Source organism: Taeniopygia guttata, chromosome 4 (assembly GCF_048771995.1).
Source record: "Taeniopygia guttata chromosome 4, bTaeGut7.mat, whole genome shotgun sequence".
NCBI classification, from domain to species: domain Eukaryota; kingdom Metazoa; phylum Chordata; class Aves; order Passeriformes; family Estrildidae; genus Taeniopygia; species Taeniopygia guttata.
The window spans coordinates 16,727,580-16,742,995 of record NC_133028.1 but is presented as its reverse complement, the minus strand read 5'-3'; the positions used below and the strand labels follow the sequence as shown (position 1 = coordinate 16,742,995).

At 37.0% G+C, this 15,416-nt stretch overlaps 1 protein-coding gene across 7 annotated transcripts in view; it reads right to left on the bottom strand.

Moving 5' to 3' along the window:
• Nucleotides 1-3,418: 3,418 nt before the first annotated feature.
• Nucleotides 3,419-15,416, bottom strand: part of SLIT2 (slit guidance ligand 2) — a 260,737-nt gene continuing 248,739 nt past the window's right edge. For 4 of the 7 annotated variants that reach the window (XM_030270822.4, XM_030270827.4, XM_030270826.4 and 1 more), the window contains 3 exons: nt 10,530-10,818; nt 6,349-6,560; nt 3,419-5,262 (listed from right to left, as the gene is read on the bottom strand). In XM_030270822.4, the coding sequence (XP_030126682.4) occupies nt 5,021-5,262; nt 6,349-6,560; nt 10,530-10,818 (743 nt within the window). In that variant the 3' untranslated portion in view covers nt 3,419-5,020. Of the gene's footprint in view, nt 5,263-5,907; nt 5,997-6,348; nt 6,561-10,529; nt 10,819-15,416 lie in introns of all 7 variants that reach the window. The other 3 variants (XM_072928032.1, XM_072928033.1, XM_072928034.1) reach the window with 3 other exon arrangements.

Genomic DNA, 15,416 nt, shown 5'->3' with positions numbered 1-15,416 from the left:
TACCCTCCAACTCTGATTTAATCACATGGAGCCCAGGAGACTAGTGAATAGAGCTGTTAACTCTCTGTTTAGTTTGCTTTTCCCATCTGTGTTTTATTAAAGTGAGAGCAAGATTTATTCACTTTGTTTTTTACATCAGGATCTGTTGGTGTCCAAGATGATGGCTGATGTTAAGGTATACATACATAGTTTAACCTGGCTGAGGGCCAAAGAGGCTTATGATTTCCAGCCTAGACAATTTATTTACAGAAGGACACTAAATCCCTCTATTCTAAAATATTTTAGAAAGGATGAGCATGACTTCCCACTCTCCCAGGAACACAATACATTGGGAACACAGTGAAAGAGCAGGCTCTCCAGGCATGCAGGCAAACACTTCAGTTTTAATGTACTCCTGACAGCCCCTACATAGTCACAACTACCAATGATTTCCTGATTTCTACTCCAGGAATCTTAAATAGATTGGAGGTACCAGCTCTGTTTATAGATACTGCTAAAAACCAAGAAAGCTGAATGGCTCAGCTGGTGAACTGCACTTCATGGGAACTCAAATTATGTGCCAGGCACTCCACTGTAAGGTGGGATAGCTGAAGCACACACTTACACTTACATGCCGAATGAGCTACTACAGGAATAACACTTGTTCCAAAGAAGAAAAAAGGAACTAAAAGATGGGATTTTGAATTGCTTTAGAAAGATACACTTTTGATCAAATAATAGGGTTAGTTCAAGACAGAAATATCAGGTGTGTGTTTGTCAGAACTGTAAAGGGGTTTTTCAAAAAATCTGAGTTTCAAGCAGCAACAGATACAGCTCCCAAAATAGAGCTTCAATACAAACAGCCCCCAAGACTTGACAGTTTTCCATAACTTCTGGGCATTTTCTTCTTAAGAAGGAACTCCTTTCTGTAACATACCACTCTCTCTCTCATCTCTTAGTCATCACCTTAGTCACCACATCTTAGTCACCACATCTTAGTCATCCTCTCATCAAAATTAACATAGTGACAATCCACTTACTCTAGTGCCTCGCTTCCATCCCTGCAAGTACTCTGTGGATTATTAGGTCTGCCAGACTTTTTGTCATTTCCAAAACTCTGCATGTTCCTCTTTCCAAGCAAATGCCCTCATAACATTATGTGGGTGTTATATTGTGGCACCTACACAGAGCATCCATATTACAACAATTCTTGTAATACTAAGGCTCTTGGTGTCCCTCTATGGCAATAAAAAGTATCCTGAAGACAAAACCATTACTACAATAGATCTTATAAAATGAACTCAAAGCTCATTCACAGCCTACCATTGGTTTGCTTAGAACAGTGGTTTTATCCCTCAAATATCCATTTGCCCCAGAAAAGTTAACACAGACTGCAGAATCTGGTTCCATGTGTGATAGCTGCTGTTCTGAATTGGCTTTCAGTGTTAACAAAAGAGCAATGTCTGTACTTAGATTTATTCAAAGAATGGTCTTTTTTCATGCTCTTTCACAATTTTGTCATCTCTTAGATGACAGCAAGAACTGTGCATGAACCAGTACAAATTAAGCAGTATTCATGTGTTTTCTCTTTTTTACAGCTTTTAAGAACACTGACAGAAAATAATGGAATCTCCAAGTTTTATTTTTCTTAGTTTCTAATGAAAGAAGAATTCAAATTGTATGCTGTGCTAAACTGAAGTGAGAACTTGGCCACGATACTGAGTCATATCCTTCAGATCCAATGCATTTTATGGATTTTATTCAATACATTAAAAGCAGACTTTATGAGAGTGATTTCTAGAGGAGGTAGCAGACACAAGAAGAAAAACCTAATCCCTAAGCTCTGTGTTAAAAGCTGCATGATTTATGTTTTTAAATGAACACCTGTGTCTGGAGTGTTCAGCAGTGAACTAAATTCTCCACTGTGGTAGTGATACCTAAAGTGACAGTTCCTTCAGATCCTCATTTCCCTTTCAGGGAACACAGGGAGAAGGCAGCCTATTACAGCAGTATTACAAGATACTTGATTTAGGTATTAGAAAGGCATTAGGGTGACCCATCCCATTGAGGGAGTTATCTCTTGTTGTGCACAGTGGCACTTTGTGATGCCTCAGGATGCAGGAGGTGTTGACAAAGGGGGCTAAGGAAAGCTGAATAACCATTGATGTAGTTGCCTTGTTTTTCTTTAGAGGGGCAGGTGATAAAGCTGGGTTTGGTTTTGGGGTGTTGGGTTTCTTCCTTTCTTTCTTTTCTTTATTCCTTTCCTTTCCTTTTTCCTTCCTTTCCTTTCCTTTCCTTTCCTTTCCTTTCCTTTCCTTTCCTTTCCTTTCCTTTCCTTTCCTTTCCTTTCCTTTCCTTTCCTTTCCTTTCCTTCCCTTCCCTTCCCTTCCCTTCCCTTCCCTTCCCTTCCCTTCCCTTCCCTTCCCTTCCCTTCCCTTCCCTTCCCTTCCCTTCCCTTCCCTTCCCTTCCCTTCCCTTCCCTTCCCTTCCCTTCCCTTCCCTTCCCTTCCCTTCCCTTCCCTTCCCTTCCCTTCCCTTCCCTTCCCTTCCCTTCCCTTCCCTTCCCTTCCCTTCCCTTCCCTTCCCTTCCCTTCCCTTCCCTTCCCTTCCCTTCCATTCTTCTTCTGGTTCTGCTTGGAGACCACAAAAGGCCCCTCTCTCGATGACCTCAAGATCACCAGTAGCTGCCAGTATTGCTTGAATACCATTGCAAAGTTCATCTTTCTCTGTCAATATGAGGACAGAAAGCAATCCAGCTCCAGATACAGGGACTTTGAGCTCCAAGAGATCTTTCCATACACAAGAATACTGCTTAAGGAATGTTAGGCAAAAACGTCTCCTTTCTCCTCAAAGCTACCCCTATTTACAGCAGAATTTTTAGCAGTCACAGAAACTGCAAAGAATTCCTCACACCAAAGGCTGTTTCAATGGATATTTAGACAAATTCTAAAGTAGACTACGTAAAATAAACACAGAATTATTTGTAAAAAAATATATTAGAGAAAATAAACCTGGTTAAGTATCATCCCATCCAATTGCTTAAATTTAAAATACTTAGTCAAAGATTAGTGAAACTGCATCCCTCTAAAGAATCATATTACTTGCTAGAACAACTGTCAAATTGCCATTTTTATAACCACTAAAGTACTAGGATAGACTCAAATTGCCTTTTCCTGCAGTGTACTGTATTTCTAAGTAGTTTTCTTAGTTTTGGTATAAGTTCATCTGAGTTCATAATGCACAGATATTTTGAGATGTCACTGCCTCTAGGTGTAATTATTCCAAGTCAATTCCTTCTTCAGATTTTCAGCAAGGAATGCACTAGATTTAGGGTTGGGTTTTATTCTTTTTTTTACCAAATATTCTTTGCAACAGGTGTTTAATTAAAGGTTGCTAGACAATTTAAACTTATCAGAAGAATACAAATAAAAGCTGTTAATGAAGTAAATATCTGTTTAATTTACAAACATCAGTAGCATTACTGATATCAGTCCAAATATGACAAAGCACACTGCATTACACATGTACATCTAACTCTTTTGTAAAAAAAATAATAAAATAAAATTGAAAAAAACATCTGCATTTTTACAGGGTACCCTGGGTTTTACTGAAAGAAGAACACAACCCACTATTGATTACCAGTTCTACATTATAATTTAGCAGCAACATGTTAACATGGGGAACATTAGGGCAGTAAAGTAGTTTTATTATTTGGGGAAAATCACAGTTTTTGATAGCACAGCCTTTTTTTCTTTTTTATAAAAAAAGGTAAAGAGCTCCATGGGAATATTAATTTATAAAGATCTATCTTCTAATGGAATTTTCTACACGCCATCTTATTTTCTGTAAGTACTGTATATAGGGAAAATTAACTTCTCTACAATTGCCATCTAGTGTAAAGACATTTTCTGTAATATATCACAGGTTCTTGGAAGGTGTCCTGAATATCAGCTATATGTGAAACTGCAAATTGTCACCACTTTCTATTCAGTGACACCAAGTGGTCAGATTCTAAGGAAAAGTAAAAGGGAATGGAAAGGAAAAAACAGACTGAAAACATTTACCCCAAGACGACATGCTACGTTAGTTCTATTGCAAAAAAATCCTGATTTTTAAGTCCTTTAAAAAAATTACAAAAATACTGGGACAAATATAAATTAATATATATTAAAGCATTGAAAAACAGTAAAAGGGATGGCCTAAAAGGGTTAAGTACAATGTACTTTGATACAATAAATATTTCTCAATGAAACCCAATACTGTATAGAGTTGTTTAGAACTCATAGAAACAGAAATCCATATTATTACTAATTTATCCATCAATAATCTATTTTATCATCCCCAGAACATTTATATTACAAAAAATTAATACTGTAAAAGGGAAGATAAACAATTTTTATGCTTCTTTTGCTAACATGCTGATATAAAAGTACACATCATCAGGAGATTTCAGGATTATAGTATATTCTTGTATCTCCTATTTCCCATTCATTAAATGCGACCCCATCTTCTCAAGATGCTTAATAATTCCAAAAGACAAAATGTGTTTCAAACAATTGTTACTTCTGCATAATCTGATTATTTTTGCTCATAAAGCTTCCTCATCCATAGGTAAGTGATTGGAATGGTCTGCCAAGACAATAAAATAGACTGATACGAAAGTGAAAAAACAAGCCTCGTGTTCTGGTCAGTATTTCATCTCTGAGCTGTTAAGTCGAAAGTCACATGTGTATAGTGTCAGTGTATCTTCAGCATGTTATAAAGAAGAATCCATGTTAAAAGCAGTTAAAGTTTCCCATTTCTGCTGCAATGTTACCAGGTCTTTTTTTTTTTCTTCAAAGCTCCTCTTGGGTATGAGAAGTCTCAGTTCAAGCACTTGAATCTTTTTTTCAATGAAGAAAAAGTCTTTATTCTCATAATAAAAATAAGTCTGTTCTGTATTTTACAATATATTTCAAATATTTCCACTATGAAGCATTAATTAGTCCGACACGGTCAATAAGTATACAACATTTTCAAAAGACAAGTGTGACAGGGACACTTAGGAGGGACAATTTGTACAGCCACACTTCACCACTTTTTCCACCTCGTCCACAAACGACGACCCGTCAGTGCACTCGAAGGAGTATTTCCGCCTCTTGCTGCGCAGCGGCCCGCAGCACTGCCCGGCCGAGCACCCGCCTTTACATTCTAGTCTCGATACCTTCTTGGTCGTCTGGCACGCAGCATAGCCTTGCTGCTTTTGGTAGTAATCTCGGACTCGTTCCCCTCGACAAGAGATTTCTGTGGGAAACAACATTTTAAAATAAGAGATACAATTTTGAGACACAGGTAAAGAATGTGTAACACAGGGAGATGCTGTGTTACTATTGCAGTTGGGATCGGTATTTTAAATTTTGACTGAGACTTTGTATTAGAAACTAGTGGTTCTTCCAAACGTAATGTGATTAATGATGGGTTTCATTCCCTATACCTCCTATTTTCGGTAAAGCTTATATTATGTATATGTAAACCATAAATACGAAGGTATTACAATGACAAGAAAATTGGAAGCTTAAATCTTTTCCTCTTTTATAAAAATACACATCTTCTGTTGCTACACTGCTTGCAGCTGGTTCTGTTTACCATAGGGAAATGTTTCAGAGAGCATGCAATTTAATTTATTAGACCTAGAGTTTAATATTATTCAAACTCTTATTTAATATAAGTTACATTCCGCTAACTTCATAAATTACTGAGGTATAAAGGCAGCTAAAAATGAGACATCTGTTAGAAGTTCTACAACCATATTCTTCTATTCACATCTATGTACAATACAAAATAAATGCCATCTGGGGTAAGGGAAAAAGAGGGAGAGGGAGAGCTTTGATAGACAAAGGAAAAAGAAAAAGGTAGGGGGAAAAGTCATCCTGTTTTCATCCATCTCACCTGCATAATTCGCTGTGATAAATCAGTTGAAGCTGAGAGGTCAAAAGTAGAGTTTGTGATAAAACTAGGAGCAGAATCATTGGATTTGGCTTCTCAGTTGCAGAAGGTAGAGAAACAATAAATACAGAAAGATACAGCAGGTAAAACGTAATAGTTAAATATAGTAAAAATGTGTTTCTGAATGAAGGCAAAAAAAAGAAGAATGTTTTCACAGCAAAACGTTTGATGAAAAAATCCTCAAAATGCAAACAAATTCATAGGAAAGGCTTGGTTTTTCTCTCATCAAGATAAATTCTTATGGTAGAAAAAAAAGCAACAAATGTGTGTGTTGTGGAAAAAAAAATTGATCATGTTTTTGGTTGTTCATGTGTTTGGCTGCTCATGTTTTACTAAAAAAGCCTATTTTCTAAGACCACAACAACATGAATGACTTTTTTTTACCTTTATCACAACTGTCCCCCGTGTATCCGCTGCTGCATTCGCAATATGGTTTCCCAAGTCCTGAAAGCCTACATTTGCCATGTTTACACTTGATGGATTGGCAGGGGTTAAGCAGCATTTCCTCTTCATCACAGAGGACTCCCCCATGTCCCTGCAGGCATTTACAACTGTATGAAAATGCATTGATCGGCAAGCAGGTACCATGCACACATCTACAGGGGAAACAAGCCCAAGAGAATAAAAATAAATTATTCATCAAAGTTCAGGCTAAGCAACATTAACTACAAATACTTTGGACTGTACTTAGAAGAAATTGCTTTTGTTTCTAATGGACTTTTTCAGTGAGATGCAGTGAAGTGGTTTATAATTGGTATGCAGGTTTATACAAAACAAGCTGCAGTACAGAATTCCCTCTCACCAGAAAATAGCCACTGTAGATGTGTTATGGAAAAATTTTACAGGCCACTGTTATTAAAAACAACATTTCCTGTCTACCTAAATTTTCAGCATGCTTTTGAGAAGAACACAGCAAAATCAAGCGAAAGAAAAAAGAAACTCACCTGAAATTCTGGTTCGTGTATCATTTAAAAGAAACTCAATATTGTCACTTATGAAATATAGGGCTCCCAGCAAAAAGACAGGTCAGGCACTTCCTAAGAAAAACTATTCTGACCCAAGCAATGGCAGTTTCAAGTTGAACATGTGTTTTCCCTTCAAATATATTAGTCTGTGTTGCCAACTGCAAGTAGCAGGGTATTGTAATGTCTGAGGCAGTTCTGTGCATCACTGCAAGGCAACAGCACTCCCCAGAATTCATACCAAACCTCACACTAGGTGAGGCTGTGCATTGTCAAGTCTCACCCAAAGTAATTAAAGCAGCTAATTTCCCAGTTGAGCTTTGATAAACATTTGGGGCAGGCTCAAATCTTGTTGTTAATACAAAAAAGATTGTGAGTTAATCTGCATCTGCTAAGTTTTGATGTACAGTATGGGAACACACAGCTGGTCTTACTTCTCTTGGAGAGAGAGGTGGTGTTTCCCAAAAAGAGGATGCTTAATTATCTGTTCCTAGCTCTAAGCTGAGCATCAGGGGATTTCATCTTCTGAAACCATCACCAATGACTTGGAATAAAATTACTTCCCTTTCCACATTTGGCAACACAGGATCAATAATGTCCTTCCAAAAATAATGCTATTCTTTTAACCTTTGTTTCCATAGAAAAAATTTCTATCTAAATACTGTTTCCTAGGGAGATCACAGTGAAAATTCCTCTGTGGGGAGGAATGCAACCCTAACATACAAATCACCCTTCCTGATGTTTCTGCTCTCAAATGTTTTTCCTCTCTGTAATGTACAACTCTTGAACTCACAACCTCCTTATTATGTTATGACAGCCACCTAAATAAATAAAAAATATAAAAATCCTATTTGATCTAAAATAAAATAATTACTTTCAATTTGAAGCCAGCAAAAATTAAGCTAAAATTACATGTCATCTTAAAAGAAAAATTCTACTAAGATATAATATCTCATTTTGAAAAAAGCAACATCTCATTTTGAAATTTTTAGGACAACATAACCAATCTGGGACTAAAAAATGCAAATATAAAACTAATAGCTTAAGCACCTCCTACTTCTTTATTAGTCTGTATTTTGGAGCAACTACATTCTCTACAAAAACTAAAAATTGCTCCTGTGGTTGAAGTCTGGTATTTCAAAACTGTTATTTTGCAATTCAAAATGGAAGGCTTAGACTGTATCATGGGGCAGATAGCTTTTGTTTATTTTTCATTCTGTTCAGCATAAATGTTTTCACCATTTATAAAACATCCACTTTTAGGACATCTGATCTACAAAGTTACTCAGCTGGCACTGACATCCTGCTATACTCTATACAAACTTTAGATATCAAAGCAATCTGTGTCAAGATCTTTGGTAAAATTTTGCTTTGACTTAGAAGATGAAATTTTAGCTAATGCCAACTCTCATACTTTTGTTTCCACCTTCTCTTTGAAGCTCTAAATTTCATCTTCAGACTGTACTGAAAGGAACATCAAGCTAAGTGAAAACTCTCAGGCACAGTTTCATCTCATCTAATTTTAGGTACCTGTGTCAGGCATTCAAGTTGGATGTATAATTGCCATAAGCTCCAGACACAGTCAGTCATGAGGAGAAATGAGCTTATCTAGAGGATGATTAGACAACCTGAGGTCTTATTCATTCTTTTGAAATGTGCTTATTCCTTTACTAACTAGAGAACAAACTTTGGTCACTATATTTTGCATTCAAGCACCTAGATGTAGGTGCTTGAATGCAAAATATTGTGACCAACATCTCTAAAAGATCACCTGCATTTTGAAACAGAGATCACAGTGACAATTCTGTTGCTCAGATAAAGCAGAATGTTAAACTGTATTATATGGAAAAAAAGAAATTGTCTATTCAGTAGACAATTTAGAGATAAATCAAGAACTACAGAATGAAAATCCTCAGGAAGTAAAGAACAATGAAGCCCTCCTCTACTCCAAATAAAAAAAAAATTGGTTTGCCTTTCTCTCTTAAAAGCTCACAGCACTAATTAGAACTGAAACAAATCAAATACTTTAAAGAGCAAACAAAATATTAATATTGTGCTCACCTACTTCTGTCTTTGATACTGCCTACATCTGAACCTGATACCTTCATATTTTGCTGCAAAAAAGCACTCAGGTTGGGTGATAATGTGCAGAGTTATAAGAAACAATGAGGAGTCTAATATTACAAGGACAGTTTAAAGAAATTCTCTGGCTTTTCTGATAATAGAACTTGTGGATACAGTTTGATGATATTTTTTAATCCTGAAGTATTGAAATAGAAAGTCACATTTGCCTTTTATAACGTGCTGTACTACCTTTCTTAAAAGTCACTGTGAAAGAGGACAGCCTAAAAAAAAGACCAGTAAAAAATTAAATGCTATAATGATATCCTTCAAAACCTGACTGCTCTAGCTCTGGGAAGAGTTCAAAACTTTAAAGGTACTGAAAGAGTCTATGACCAATATAAACAAAACTGTGTTGCAAAGCATGCTAATTGCTGTATAAAACTTTAAAGGGTCAGACTGTCCACTCACTATGTGAAAAGATGATTCAAACATCATTTTATATGGGAGTTGAAAATCATCTTATTAGAATCTCTTAGAAAACTTAGGCCACTGGTCCTTAAAAGTCAAAAATTACATAGGCAAATGCTGCACTAAAAAAGCAGCAGCCAAAAGACCCAAGCAGGCTTGCTTTAAAAGAAAAAAAAAAAGGGAAAAAAAAAAACCCAAAAAAGTTTGCCAAGCTGTAATAAGGACAGTGGTAAGGGCAGACAGAATGGCATCTTGTTGCCCAAGATCAATAAGCACAAAATAACTTTGAAGTTCTGAAGTTTCTGATCTTCTTGTGCTGGGAGTCCATGAACCCAAATAGAATCTGTCTCTACAGTAAATATGAAAGATTAATATGCATAGAAATCAATACTATCATACACACAATTATACGTAACTTATATATAGAACATATAATATCCCCACACATTTCTATACAAGAATCTTTCTATAGACATATATAAATATTTAAACTAAAATTTTCTGCTCAAATCAGTAAATAGAATTACCACATTCAGACTTAAACAGAAGTTCACCATAAAGACTGGAATCTATTTTCCTCCTAAAACCTGGGTACTCTGAAAATATAAACTATTAGGTACGTCCATTGTATCATTTTTCAAAAACAAAGTAGATAATATTATTGTTATTAATATTAATGGTTTAATTACCTCATTCTTTAAAACTGAAAATCAGAAAATAGGTTTTTTTTCCATTTGCGACTACTTCAAAATTATTTTTGTACCAAGGGTCACACCCACAGTTGCATCAGTGCATCTCATTACAAAAGAAGCCCATACAGAAGTATGCAAGAGCTCCTCCCAGGCTTTAGGCAGAACTTCAGTGATATGTGTGAATCTGCTCCCCTGAACTGGGGCCTCATTAGGTTTATGGAAAGAATATATGCTAAAACCTGGAAGCTGTTTTCACTTTAACATGCCCAGGTTATGTTGCTTCTTGCAAATGTGAACTTTTATGAAAAAAAAAAAAAAATACACATAACAGGAGACATGTGCATATTATACTACTGCTTTTTCTTGAGGAAGGACATACTTATTTCCAAGACACGGGTCGTTAGTTTGCTGATCACAGAGTGGTCCGGTCCATCCTCCTTCGCACTCACAGGAGAAGCCTGACTGGCTGGTAGCATGGCATGTGCCATGCACACAAACCTTCTTATGGCAAGGCTCACACCCTGGCAGAATTCCCACTTGCAGGGGCACATTTCTGAAGTCCTGGAGTTCGCTGTTGATATATAGATTACGGATGCAACCATGGAAGCTGGTGCCGTTCTGCCCTGGCGACTGGCGCAAAGCTGCTATATTATTTTTCACAGGCATGCCTAGGAAATTAATAATAGCAAATAATCACTGTAACAATATCACAATTATCTATACCATTTTAACTTTTAAAGGACTGTTTCTTCTAAATTAATTATTCTTAGCTATTCAAATTAGAAGCAAATTCCAAACAATTTGGAAATTGTCCTGGTTGTCAGGCATGCATGTAAACCAGCTCCAAACCCTTAAGTCTCTAAGTCATGCTTAAGAGATGAATATAAGACTTCACCAGAAAGGAAGCTCTGTGAAAAGGCCAGCTTTGCCTGGTTTTGACCTAGTGTATTTAAGTCCAGGATAGCACACCGTTTCTGAATCCCAGAAAAACAAAGGTTGTTAAATTTTAGCAGCTGATATGTCATTTTTTTATAAGCTAAGATACTCAAATCCAGAAGAATTTAGTAGGACCAGCTCATCAAAATGGAGCTAGCATACACATTTCAAATGTGAGGTTTTGCTATGGAAAATTTATTGTAAAGGATAGTTTAACAGACTGAGGTTCCAAAAACAAAAATACTTTTGTTTAGCATGTCACAAAACCAGATTAATAAAACTAAAAGCCATTCATAGTTTGCCATTAGAGTCTAAAACAATAAATTAAAAAAAAAAAGCCTCCAACTACTATGTGTATACACTTTTAGATAATGCAAATGTCCCCAGTGTTGACATTTTCAGAGTAATTCCTCTGTCACAGTCCACAGCTGTTACAGGTGTAATTAGAGCAGTAGGTGTATGTGATGCACTTATCCTGCTATAATAATTTGAGAATAATTCAGAAGGAAATTACTATAAAACTTTTTCTTGTAAACATGAAGTTCTTTTGCTCCTACCCCCTGCTTTTTGTTTTCTTTTAACTTATTGCCAACATACTAGCCTATAGCAGATAGTCCTTAAGACAATGCTTTCTAATAATGAATACACAAATGCCCAAATGAGTCCTGAGGTTCTCAAGTAAAGGAAATCAAAGTACACTGATCATTAAAAAGGATCTGTTTACCTGAAAATAAATATTCTTATTAGTAGCATAGGTTTATTCCAAGACAATATCAACAATTTTCATTCTGGTACTTAAATAATGACAAGACGCAATGTTCTGCATAGCTGCTCCTTAACCATATAAACTGGTTCTAGTAACTTTCTGTATTCTTCTAATAACTTTCTATATTACTCTGAACAGTTAAGAGTCATGAAGAAATACTGTGTAACCTAATGAAGTAGACCTGCCTTTCATTTAGAGGTTATTGTAATTTCATTGTGCTAGGCTTCAGTGATTAAAGAAATGAATAGCATCCATGCTGTTGAAGAGCCTAATCTTCTTTGATCTTATCATTTAAGGAAGTGTATGGAGTTTGTGTGGCCAGGCTTCTCCAAGAAGCTGCCAGAAGTGTCCAGTGTCCAAGAGAGCCAATGCCAGCTGGCTCCAGGATGGAGTCAAGTCTGCCTCCAGATGTCAAGTCTGCCTAGGTCAAGCCAGTCAGTGATGGTAGCAACAGCTATGTGATAACCTATCTATAATGGGAAAAAACCCAAAAGAGTAATTGTGTAGATGTGGCCAGAGAGGATATTTGAGGAACAGCTCTGCAGACACTGAGGTCAGTGAAGCAGAAGGGGAGGAGGTTCTCCAAGTACTGGAGCTGAGATTCCAATGCAGCCCATGGTGCAGCAGCTGTGCCCCTGCAGCCCATGGATGTTCACAGGGGAGCAGAGATCCACCTGCAGCCCATGGAGGAGACCATGCTGGAGCAGGTGGATGCTTGAGAGAAGACTGTGACCCCATGGGAAGCCTGTGCTGGAGCAGGCTTCTGGCAGAACCTGCGGAGAAAGGGGCCCCCACTGGAGCAGGTTTTCCTCGGACTTGTAACCCTCTGGGGGACTCATGCTGGAGCAGCCTGTTCCTGAAGAACTGCACCCCATGGGAAACAAGGAAGCCATGTAGAAGCAGTTTGTGGAGAACTGTCTCCCATGGAAGGGACCCCACACTGGAAGGACTCCTTTCTCTGAGGAGGAAGCAATGGCAGAAACAATGCAATGAATGGACTATACCCATATTCCTCATGTGCCTGCATTGCTTGTAGGAAGGAGAAAGAGAGTTGAGGGGGAAAAAGTAAAGCCTGAGAAGGAGGGAAGGGTAGGGGGAAGGTTTCTTTAAGAAATGTTTTACCTCTCCTTATCCTACTGTGACTGGACTGGTAATACGTTAAATTAATTTCTTTAAGTTGAGTCTGTTTTGCCACATCAGTAATTGGTGAGGGTTCTTTCCCTGTCTGCATCTCAACTTAAGAGCTTTCATTGCATTTTCTCTTCCCTGTCCATTTGAGGAGGGGGTGATAGAGTGGCTTTGGTGGGCACCTGGCACCCAGGCAGAGTCAAACTGTAAAATAGGCTTGGAACTATTATATTAAAGGACTCAGACTGCAAACAATAATGAGTTTCTATTTCCTCACATCTACTTGCCATATTGTCAAACCAGGGACAGGGCAGAGACATCAAGGCCCCTTCACCCAGTTGTCTCCCTTGAAAGCCAGACTCAGCTAGTGTTCATCGAAAATGCCTGAAGTATCTCAGCAGAATAGATGCACTAAAATTAATTTTTGTAAAAATATAAGGTTCATAAAACTAAGCACACCAATGCAATGATAAACTAGATGTTATACTTGAAAGTGTCAGGAAACTTAGATCTGATTTCCGGGAACCATAATAAGCACATATGTATAATACCAGGCAATAGGTGGTATATTACACATGATTCAGAATTTTTTGTCTATTTTCTCTAATAAGGGAGACATTTGGAAACACAATGCAAACATAGGCACAAGCTTTCAGCCTATACACTTTTGCTTCTAGCAAGATACCAAATGTCAGAAGACCAAAGTGTGTGTAAAACCTGCTTATATTCTTTAGCAATATTTCTTAGATAATTTTTATATCAAGATTCTTTACCAGTCAGGAAAAAACTACATAGAAACAACACAGACAAATATTTCAGATCTATTTTTGGCAAGGTAAGAGAGTAGTTCCCACCCCCTTTTAAGCTTTTGGACACTGAAATTACTGTTCAAGGAGATAAATGGTAGGAATCTCTCTTAAATAACAGTTACCCAGTAAAACTGTCGAAACAAGTACCTAATTCTAGAAGCTGCCAGAACAGAGCAGGCACAAATGAGAAGCAGCTGATACTTTACCTGTCTCAGAAATAGGGACATCCATGAAAGAAGGTGCCACTCTCAACTAGTAAAATATGCTCTAATTTCCAAGAGAAGAATGTGAAGTATCAGTGATGTCTATGACTCCTTTGAAGAGTTTTTGAGAAGAAACAGATTGTCCCTTAAGAATTCTTGTACAAGCCATGCACTTTCAATATAATTTACTAAAATTTGTTAGAGAAAAACTGAAAAATAACAAGCACATGTATTCTGACCACACAAAAGAGCCATACACATAGAAAAGGCAAAAAACTCCAAAAGGTATAAAGGTATAAATCAATAAGCTCACGTTTGGTAAAAATAATGTTAAATTACCCCTTTCAAACAAAGCTACATATTGTGACCCAAGAGTAACATTAAAAAAAAAAAAAAAAAAAAAAAAAAAAAGGGGTAAGGCAGGTACAGAGGGAATGAGAGAGAATGACAGCAGACACGGTACAAGGGCTTGCTGTTAAGTCTGAATTTCAGTCTGCCAGCTGAGGTGATGCTTATCAGAAATGCCATTTTAGCAGGAAAGTGGTAAGAGTAAGTGTAAGCTGCATGATTTAGGTGTCAAACTAAGACTTTGGCAAAGATAAAAATACTGCATAAAAACCTAGTGAGAATTTAAGTTCTTGACTGATGAAAATGCGTAATCAAATTCCCTAAAAAAATCCAGATATAGTTGGATAAGAAAAAAAATCATTGAATCTCAAAAAGATGGGTGATACAAAGACACAAGAGAGAAAATTACCCATTTTGAGAATTTTAAAAATCATAAACAGATAAATTAGATAAAGAAGAGGAAAGATTAAGACCTGAATGTCAACCTACTGGGTTTTTTCCTTTATTTTGTAACAATGTGCTTCTATGATTGGTTTTCATTATTTTTTGGATCAACATTTTCTATGACAGCAGAAATAATTGCCTGTTTGGAGCCTGAATGTGAAGAATTATAACAGAATAAACATGAGAGGAACATGCACTAGAACGCAAAAGACTGCTGCTCTTAAGTATCAAACCACTAAGAGAAAAGATTATTTCCAAAAGTTTTTCTTCTGATCTTTGCAGATGACAATGCAGATTAGTATGGTTCTCCTAATGGAGATCTGCAGGGTGAAGAAGCAAGGAAGTCACAAATCAGCATCACAGGGGTAAGAATGTGCCCAGAACAAATGTTTACAGTTGGCAGCCTGTCCTCATTTCATCAAAAGGTGCATATAACAGACAGGAGGATTATTGTTCTGCACTAAGATCACCTTTCAAGTAGTACAATTGGCCTCAGCAGTCATTAAACAAAGTGATGTTGACAATACAAGTAAGCAAGCACACAGTGTCCCATCAGATTCTAGGAGCCCTTCTTCCAAATGTGGCATAGGACACTATGTAAGCAGAAGTGATACACAGGAAAAAATGCAATT